This window comes from Odontesthes bonariensis, chromosome 18 (genome assembly GCF_027942865.1).
Source record: "Odontesthes bonariensis isolate fOdoBon6 chromosome 18, fOdoBon6.hap1, whole genome shotgun sequence".
Classification (NCBI taxonomy): Eukaryota; Metazoa; Chordata; class Actinopteri; order Atheriniformes; family Atherinopsidae; genus Odontesthes; species Odontesthes bonariensis.
Genome location: NC_134523.1, coordinates 23,562,243 through 23,571,578, shown reverse-complemented (window position 1 = coordinate 23,571,578; position 9,336 = coordinate 23,562,243). Strand labels below are relative to the sequence as shown.

The window sequence follows — 9,336 nt, the reverse complement described above, 5'->3', positions numbered from 1 at the left end:
TTATACTGGTACTGTAACAGAACATCAAATCTGGTGGAATTTCTGATAGCGTAAAGATAATTTCACTCAGATTCAACTCATATTAAGAATAAAAGAGGTGTTAGTTCAGTGTCACGTACTCAGGTGCGCTATAGGATGCTAATAAATGATGAAACATCATACAGGACATAAAAGGAGTTCCTACCCAGATAGCAAAACTCTTTTGGCCCGTATCCGGCCCACACCTGACATGTTCATCCGGCCCACATACGGCATGGAATGATGGCACTTGGGCGGTCCGCTCTACACCAGCCTCATGTTCAGAATGTCCTCAAATCGTGACTTTGAATTCTTCCTTAAAAAACTAAGGGAGTCTGCTGCTTGTGTGCATGTTTGTGATTTTATGGTCAGATAAAATTAAATTCAAATTAGCCCGAAATGATCATATATGCCCAAAGTGCAATAACAATACACAGTCATAGCTATACAGTGCAAAATTGTTTTTAATTATAGTCAAATACAGTGATAACAAGAAAATGTAGTCAAACTGAACCTAAAACTTAAACTAAAGAGTTAAAAAACTAAAAACGTAAACATTAATGACTCATAATGGAGTCCAAACTTTTAAGCGTTAAATCAGAATTTGAAATAGGCTGTTGGTTATATTATAGGTAGAGAACAACTAAAATGATGATTATAGTAAACGTAAATAAGTGTGATTATTTTACAAAACTAATTTTTGCAGATGCAAGTAAATGGAAGTAAGTCGCTGTAAAGCTGTTGTAAATAGCACACTGGTGTTATATTACAAAGGTGTTCCTTTGTAGTGTCAAACGGATCTGCATCCTGTGCTCCAGGATGCTCCAGAGCTGAACGAACGAATGATGATTCGGGTTTAATCTCGCGATATTTCTGTTGGGTCCTCGTTATCCTTCTTTTATTTTAATTTTTTTTAGATATCACAAGGCGTTTCACATTATTTATGAACATACACAATATTAGGATATATTATCATATAATAGAATGTAAAATGAATTTAGTTCCCCGAAAAATTAAGCGTGTCATTCGATTTTAGCGCCGATGAATGAGAAGAGAAGGAGGCACACTTGGAACGGAACGTTTTCTCGCGAGATTTCGGCGAGTTTAGATGAGTCAGTGAATGCCACGTCTGACCAGCAGCAACGACGTAGATAGAAATATTAGCACTTTTGCTCGCTGGACAAAGAGTTGTTCTGTCACCCAGCCGATTGAAATATCTGACGCCACTCGGTAAGACGGAATAGTTAGTTTTTTCATTGTAATCTGCATGTTTTGTAGTGATGGTCCTGCTGCAGCAACATGCTAGCAATTTGGATATTAGCTTGCTAGCTATTTCATTAGCAACCTTCTTAACAACTTACCTTGCTTATTGTTTGATGATCGGCTTTTACTGTTTACTGTGGGATTAAATTAGACTCTTTTCAAACAGAATTAAGATGAGATTATCAGCTCTACATCCTCATTTGACGTGTGAAACTTCCGGCAGATAAACAATCACGACTTAAATGCAACAATCTAGCAACACGACACTCAGATGGGTGACCGTTAACGTGTCAAAAAAAAAAAGGTAGCGGTACATTTCTAACGTTTAGACTGAGTGCACACATTAGCTGGTTCATTACAGTATTGCACATTGTTATATCCGGGTAATCTAGAGTGCAAACGCCCAACTTTACTGCAGCATAAATTTGCTGGGTGCTGCACATCCATAACCTGCCTTTTTAAAGTTATTATATTGTATATTTTTCATTCTGATACGGTTTAGTGTTAATACTTTCACTGACCCACTGAGCAAGATGTTGCATGCAATGAAGAGCAGTGACCACCTGTTAACCTTTTTAACATGTCTGTGACACATTAAACCACTCAAACAGTTTATTAGCACATGTCATGTTCGGAGAAAGTTTAAAGGACTCCTATACTGAGGAACCAGTGACTATAGTTAGCTTTAAATAAGAATCACAACAGCATTTCTGCACACAAAGCATTCATTAGTTCCTATGAGCTGGTGTTTTAGTACTCTCTCTGTCTAACAACATGTGTTGAAATTGTTTAAACTGTTTGCTACTTGGCGTTTTAACTTTATTAGCAGAAGATTTATCATGAATGATCCCTCTCCTCTTGCACTTCGCTGTACCACCTCATTTCTTATCAAAGCACACACAGCTGTGCAAGCAGCTGCAGAGGGTACAAACAGCTCGATGACACTAATAGTTTTATACTAAAACCAGACTGGTGCTCTGCTCTAATAAAATCCTGCCGTCATCTCATTAGTGTGTGCAGTTATTTCAGTTCTGCCTACATCTGCGATGATCTCCCACAGAAAAAGGGTGACTCAGCAGATTCACAGCATTGCAGCGTCACATATACTTCCTTTCCTGTCATAAGTCCAGCCAAGGTTGTAGCTTGACTTAACTGTGCGTGTAAACATGCTGATGATATTTACAGTTTGGAGTCTATTCACCACAGATTTAATTCCTTTAATGTTGAGCGCAGTTATATTGATAAATAATGTCTATATGATTTTTTATCTCTTTTTTTTTTTGTTACTTAGTTTCATAAAATCAATTTTTCTGTTGGGATTAAGTAAATATATTATGCTCCTGGTGCGTAGGGGACTGATTTTAGATCGCAGTTGAAGCACCGCACCGCAGTGACTCTGCTTTGCTCTGATTGTAAGCAGAGCCACTGTCCTTCTTTTCCTGTTTATATTGATTTCTTTTTCTCTCTGTCGTAGGGGATAATATGGGCTTTTTACGTCTGCTGGCACTGACACTGGTCACATCTGCTGTATTGCTGTTGGCCTCTCATTCAGCCACTGCTCACAGCCATTCCCATGGTGACCACGGACACGGCCACCATCACCATGGCCACTCCCACGGAGAGGACGATCATAACGACCCTCAGGTGAAGATGTTCCACGGAGCCAGCAAGTGGAGTGCTGAGGCCAACCTGCCTTCTCACGAAGAGGAGCATCACGGGCACGCTCATGATCACGGGCACGCTCATGATCACGGGCACGCACATGATCACGGACACGCACATGATCACGGACACGCACACTCTCATGATCACGGGCACGCTCATGATCACGGGCACGCTCACCATGAGGACATTGTTCGAGTACACAAGGAGGAGAGTGGACATGAGCACTCGCATGGTGCAGAAAGAACAAAGAGGGAAGCAGATGGAGAAAAGAGGGACACGGTGGAGATGTGGACACAGGTGTGAACTCTATTTAAATGAATTTCTTTCTTTTCCTCCCAATGTGAATACAGGTTGCTTTAAAGGAGTCAGTTTATACTACAAATGTTTCGAGGTTCATACATTTAGATTGTGGACAAATCAACTTAAAGAGAAACCTTTTTCTTTATTTATATATTCCAGATTGTTATCTCTATTTTATTTGTTGCTAGCAAAGACTTAATCAGATACACGAGCCCTAATTTAGGAACAAATTGCAGTTGTTCTTTTCTGGTTTTTGTTGGGATTAACCAGATGATGAATAACATGTAGATTTGTGAGTTTTGGCAGATGTCACCAGGTTTCAGCTTTACATTATTTAAGGAGTGTTTACAGAGGCTATAAGTAAGTGGAAAACTGTTTAAAAGCTCTATTATTGGAATTTGCTGCTTGTTTTTTACGTCTTATGTACTGCAGGCTGCGTTGTAGATTGTCACTCAAAAGGAAATCCTACAACATTCTTAAAGTGAAGCCAAAGTTAAAGTTATGTCACGTTGCTTGTTGCAGGCCGTCTTGCTATGAGGAATCCAAAAGCCATTCCTGAAGTTACTTTTGAAACCTTACTTACCTAATTAATTTTTGCCGCAGTCAGTTTGCTGATGTTTCTTAGTTGTGTTGTATTAGATAATCTCTCTCTGGGAGGAGCTTTGTTTTCATAAGCAGTGCAAGATGTTCCTCAGTTCTGAAACTTCATGATAATCCAGAGGTCTATATGTTTTTCTCAGGGAGTCGGTATGACTGACTGTAGATATTGATTAGGGACTAAAAAAAACTCATGTTCTTCAGTATTAAGGCACCATAGACAAGGAGTGGAAATGCAGCAAATGTGATGACGGTCATGTGATCATACGTCATCTTGAGCCTTAACGCCACTCATAGCAACATTTCATCTTCCAGAGGCCTCTCAGAAGTAGGTTTCTGCTGATGTAGTTGAGTTATTGTTACTGATCAATAATGGTGTCAGATCCATGATCACAAACTTAGTCAGCTCAGACCTTTTTTCTTATCTCAGTTTTGCCTTCATGCTGTTCCCTCTGTTTGGTGACGTCTTCTTCCTGCAGGAAAACGGCACATTTGTAAACTTCCTTCCATCGTTGTCTGCAGGCTATCGGAGCCACCCTGCTGATCAGTGCGGCTCCTTTCCTCATCCTGTTTCTGATCCCAGTTCAGTCCAACAGCGACCAGCACCAGAACCTGCTCAAGGTGCTGCTCAGTTTCGCTTCTGGCGGACTGCTGGGCGATGCCTTCCTCCACCTCATACCACATGCTCTTGGTAGGTAGCTTACTGCTGTTGTTTATCATTTTCTTATTATTTAGAAGCATTTTTATTTGGAAATGTTTAAATGCTTCAGATCCAGCGCTTCTTAAACTTTGTCTACAGCAGATAATCTGCTTCACTTACAGGTAGTAAGAACATTTCACAAAAACTTTCTTTCTTGTAGGTCACAGTCGCTTTGTTTTTGGAGTTTTTGCTCCACTTTGTAGATTTAAAAGCTTATTTTGAAGGTTGAAAACAACATCGGACATAGGATCTTCAGTCTTTCTTTTTGAAGTTAAATGCCTGTTTCCTCCTGTTGTGTTTATTCCACACAGAGCCCCACTCCCATCACGGAGAAGAAGATCATGGACACTCGCATGCTAACGAAGACGAGCACGACCACGGCCACTCTCATGGTACGCAGTTCGCGCTTCTTCTCATCGTGCTAATGTAACCGGTATGAAACCTCTGCGTTGTGTAAAGGTTAATGCACAAAAAAGTAAAACATGGAGCATACCTGACAAAACAAAATGCCAAATATAAAAGACAAAATGGGAGCTCACCTTTCCTCACCGAACGTCACAAAAAAAGAGGAAGAGTTTTGGCGGGACCGTGTCTTTGGTCACAAATGTTGCTCCCCTATAAAAGAATGTACAGAAACAGAAAAAGCAAACAAAAGTTCCACCTGACTATTATTGTCAGCTTAAAAACAATAATTTTGTGGAATTATACCCAAGCCAAATTAACCCTTGTTGCACTAATACGTACGATCCAGCTGTTTCCGAACATCTGTCCCCCTTCAAACCACTTGTTTGTTGTTGTTTTTTGTTTACATGCACAGGAGCTGCACATGATCACATGATGTCAGTGGGTCTGTGGGTCCTCGGTGGGATCATCGCCTTCTTGGTTGTAGAAAAATTTGTGCGCCTGCTGAAGGGAGGACACAGCCACGGACATTCCCACAGCCACTCGCACGGTAGGCTGGGATTATTTCTTTTCTGGTTCTCCTGACCAAAGATTTTCTTTGTCCTGTTCAAACCACTGCAGATGTTTTCTGTTGTAATTTCCAGGTTTATCTGCTGGCAGAAAGCTTCATTACACTGTTTTTTCTCGTGTTTTTTATCACCTTTGATTAAGTATCTTCCCACAGTGACCCACATAGGTAAAACTCTAATATAAATGTCATTCTGTGTAACATTTTCAGCTGCTTCAAAGGAAAAGGACAGTGATGGAGAGGATGAAAAAGAAAAGAAGAAAGAGGGTGAAAAAGGCAAAGATGTGAAGGTGCAGAAAGCAGAACAAAAGAACGCAGGTGAACATGTTTTGGATGTTTTAGACCTCAGGAGCTGCAGTTTGGTGACACTAATGAGAGAAAACTCTCGTCTAATCTGCTGAGAAAACAAACCTAACGTGCTGTTTTAAGCACAAAATGCTCCAACAGTCATCTCTTTTGTTTAGTTTGTGTTTAAGATGAGGTGATTAGGATTCAGAGTTGATCCTTTAAATGTCCTTCAACTCCTTTTAATGCTTTTCTCTCCACACAGATATAAAAGTGTCGGGTTACCTGAACCTGGCAGCTGACTTCACACATAATTTCACCGACGGCCTGGCAATCGGAGCATCATTCCTCGTCAGTCCAGCAGTCGGCGCCGTCACCACCGTCACCATCCTGCTGCACGAGGTCCCGCATGAGATTGGAGACTTTGCCATTCTTGTACAGTCTGGCTGCACCAAGAAGAAGGTAGCTGACCTCTCAGACTGCAGTTAAGAATGATGAAATGTTGAAATTTAAGTTTTTCTTTTCACATGATAAAGAAGGAGCTCGTAAAGATGAATGAGGGGAATATTATGAGCCAGTGTGCTGGCAATGAGCTGCTCAAATACAGACAAGCTTTCCGTGTCTTCTGCAGTCAGTGAAAGGGCTGTAGATGACTTTTTTTCCATCTTTTTAAACATACTTGTTGGAAAACAGAATAACGTTATTGAATACTGCAATGATGATGCAACTTGTGAAAGATCAGAAAATAGTCGAATAAATGGCGCTAATCTCAGGTTCATTGATGAGGGCTGCAGGACTTTCTCTAAATGGAATGCAGCCATCATTAACATCCTATTCGAGTCAAAATATATTAGAGATATTTCTACTGCACGTGTTGATTTAGTGATAATGAGGAAGGTTTGATAAAGTTTGCAGTGTTTTATTTTCTTAAAACTGCAAAATATTTCAGTTGTGTTGAGAAATATTCAGAAGATTAAAAAGGTGAATTGTTCCTCTTCTCCATCAGGCCATGTGTCTACAGCTGCTGACGGCCGTGGGAGCGCTCGCCGGGACAGCCTGCTCCCTACTGGCTGAGGGCGTGGGCGCCACGGCGACCGCCTGGATCCTGCCCTTTACAGCTGGTGGGTTCGTTTACATCGCCACGGTGACTGTGCTCCCCGAGCTGCTGGCGGGCCGCTCCAGTTTCGGCCAGTCGCTCATGGAGATTCTGGCCCTGCTGTTTGGAGTCGGCATGATGGTGCTGATCGCAGAGTACGAGTGAGGCGCTGCTGAGCGGACAGAAACTTTTACAGCTCGAGCAAAGAGGGAGAGAGCGGACACTCGGAGGGAAAAGACGGTTTTAGGTAGACTTCAAGTGGATTATTTTTTTCGCCAGTGGTGTTTTCTTGTTTTTTTTTTAATTGAATTGTATTTTTGGGAAAAGCACCACCAGTTGTTGGAAAATGGATGATTTTTGTTGTCTTGTGTTTTTAGAAACTCGTGGGCACGTCCTTGATCTGTGTTACTGTTTCTTTTTGAGAGCTTTGTCTGCTGCTCCTCTGTATGGACACCGAGAAAGCAACACATGGATTGATAAGTGTGAGAAGGAAGAGTAAGGCTCCATCAGGGATGGAGGTTTCATCTTTGTGTTTTAAAATTCCTTCACCACTTACACTATAAAGACCATCCAACTGCTGCGTGACTGCAGATCAAAACTGACAACTTGTTCCCTCCAAAAGTGGTTTGAATGCGTTTCCAACCACGCTCTCCATCCTCAGCCAAGTGGCTGGTCCTCAGTGGAGGAGCAGAAAGAACGATGGTCATGCTGAAGCCACCTGCCCCGTTATTTGAGTTTAACTTTTGTTTGATGCTGAATGTCAATATTTTTTACATTCCACAGAAAAGTAGGTGTTGCCTCTGTAAATGTGTTCAGAACGGCATCGTGTGTACTCTAAAACGATTATAATCTCACCTCGTCGCTGTTATTCCATAAATAATGAAAAATCATTGAAGCTTGAAGCTGTGCTGAACATCCCCAATAAAGGCTAATTTTTTCTAAGTTATGACCATTTCTCTGACTACTCTTTAATTATTAATTATATGTACATAACACAAATTCAGGCAAAAGTCGTCTTTGGGTTTTTATTGAAAAGCTTAACACGTTCAATCCAAATTCAGTTTAAAATGCAAGCTTGAAAATGTGACAGATTATCAGGTAATAATGTGTTAATGTCTGAAAGTTTGTGTTTTACTGAACAGGAGCGACCAGGATTTAGCTGCTATCAAAAGACGGGCGAGAGTCTGTAAGTGTTTCGCACGTTTTAAAGGTTCTTGAGTTCCTGCTAAAGATCTGACTCAGCGACTGCCCAGATGATTCAGAAAGGAGTTTCTATGATGATATTAAAGAAGAATAAATGCCACACCTATTCCAACATCTAATTATCTGCTTCAGGTGGCTTTAATGCACAATTCCTTTGAAATGTCAAGAATTTAAACAAGTTAAAGGTAACCACGCACTAACTTATTAATATCAGCTTCTACTGGTCTGACTTACTGAAGAGGGAAATAGATGGTGTCATGCTGCACTTCATGTAATACAGCATATTATGGGCAAGGTAAGTTTATTTGTAGAGCACAATTCGCACACATGGCAATTCAAAGTGCTTTACAGCTACATAAAATCACAAGAAGGCTAATAAAATCATTCCATAAAACAAAATAATCATTCCATTAATTAAATTAAAAGCGAAGAGTGCAGATAAAATACCTTCAATTGTCATATGCACAGAGTGGAAGAAGCATTAAAAAACATAAAATAGGGGCGGTCGGTGGCGTAGTGGGTTAAGCAGCCGCCCCATGTACAGAGGCTACAGTCCTGGAGGGGCATTTTTTCCAGTGTAACACCATTTTAGACACCACTCAACCTTTTAGATTAAGTCAAAAGGCATTTATTAAGGTGGAAGTAATTTACTTGAGTGGTTTTAGGTTACAGGCTACCAGCCCACAGTCAAACTGGAGTTTTCTTGGGGCGGTCGGTGGCGTAGTGGGTTAAGCAGCCGCCCCATGTACAGAGGCAACAGTCCTCGCTGCAGCTGGCCCCGGTTCGACTCCTGCACAGAGCGGCCCTGTCCTGCGTGTCTTTCCCCTCTCTCTGCTCCCTGCTTCCTGTCTCTCTCCAACTGTCCTCTCATTAAAGGCATAAAAAGCCCAAAAAAATACTAAAAAAAATACATAAAATAATATAAAGGGAAAGGTGAGGTTGAGGGTCTTCTGTTGTGGAGTATTTGTGATTTAGGCCACTAATGGCGCGTTTCCACTAGCTCGCTTTGGCACGGCTCGGCGCACTATTTGCGTGTTTCCACTAGCACGCTTTGGCTCGGCTCGGCGCACTATTTGCGTGTTTCCACTAGCACGCAGTACCTGCAACCGGGTACACTTTTGGTATCACCTCAGCCCTGGTTCCAAGCGAGCCGAAGCTCAGATATCATTTCTGTGTCAGTGAGTGCATGCGTGCTTGTAGAGGAAGTGTTAGTAAAGCAAAAAACATTGGTTTCTGTGC

The 9,336-nt window shown here is 41.3% G+C and overlaps 1 protein-coding gene across 1 annotated transcript; it reads left to right on the top strand.

Annotated features, from left to right (window-relative positions):
• Window positions 1-1,097: 1,097 nt before the first annotated feature.
• slc39a7 (solute carrier family 39 member 7) lies at window positions 1,098-7,840 on the top strand. Its single transcript, XM_075449605.1, has 8 exons — window positions 1,098-1,248; window positions 2,756-3,243; window positions 4,366-4,534; window positions 4,855-4,935; window positions 5,361-5,495; window positions 5,724-5,831; window positions 6,064-6,260; window positions 6,805-7,840. The coding sequence occupies exons 2-8, from the start codon at window positions 2,764-2,766 to the stop codon at window positions 7,057-7,059; spliced, it is 1,425 nt and encodes a 474-aa protein (XP_075305720.1). The 5' UTR covers window positions 1,098-1,248; window positions 2,756-2,763; the 3' UTR covers window positions 7,060-7,840.
• Window positions 7,841-9,336: the final 1,496 nt, after the last annotated feature.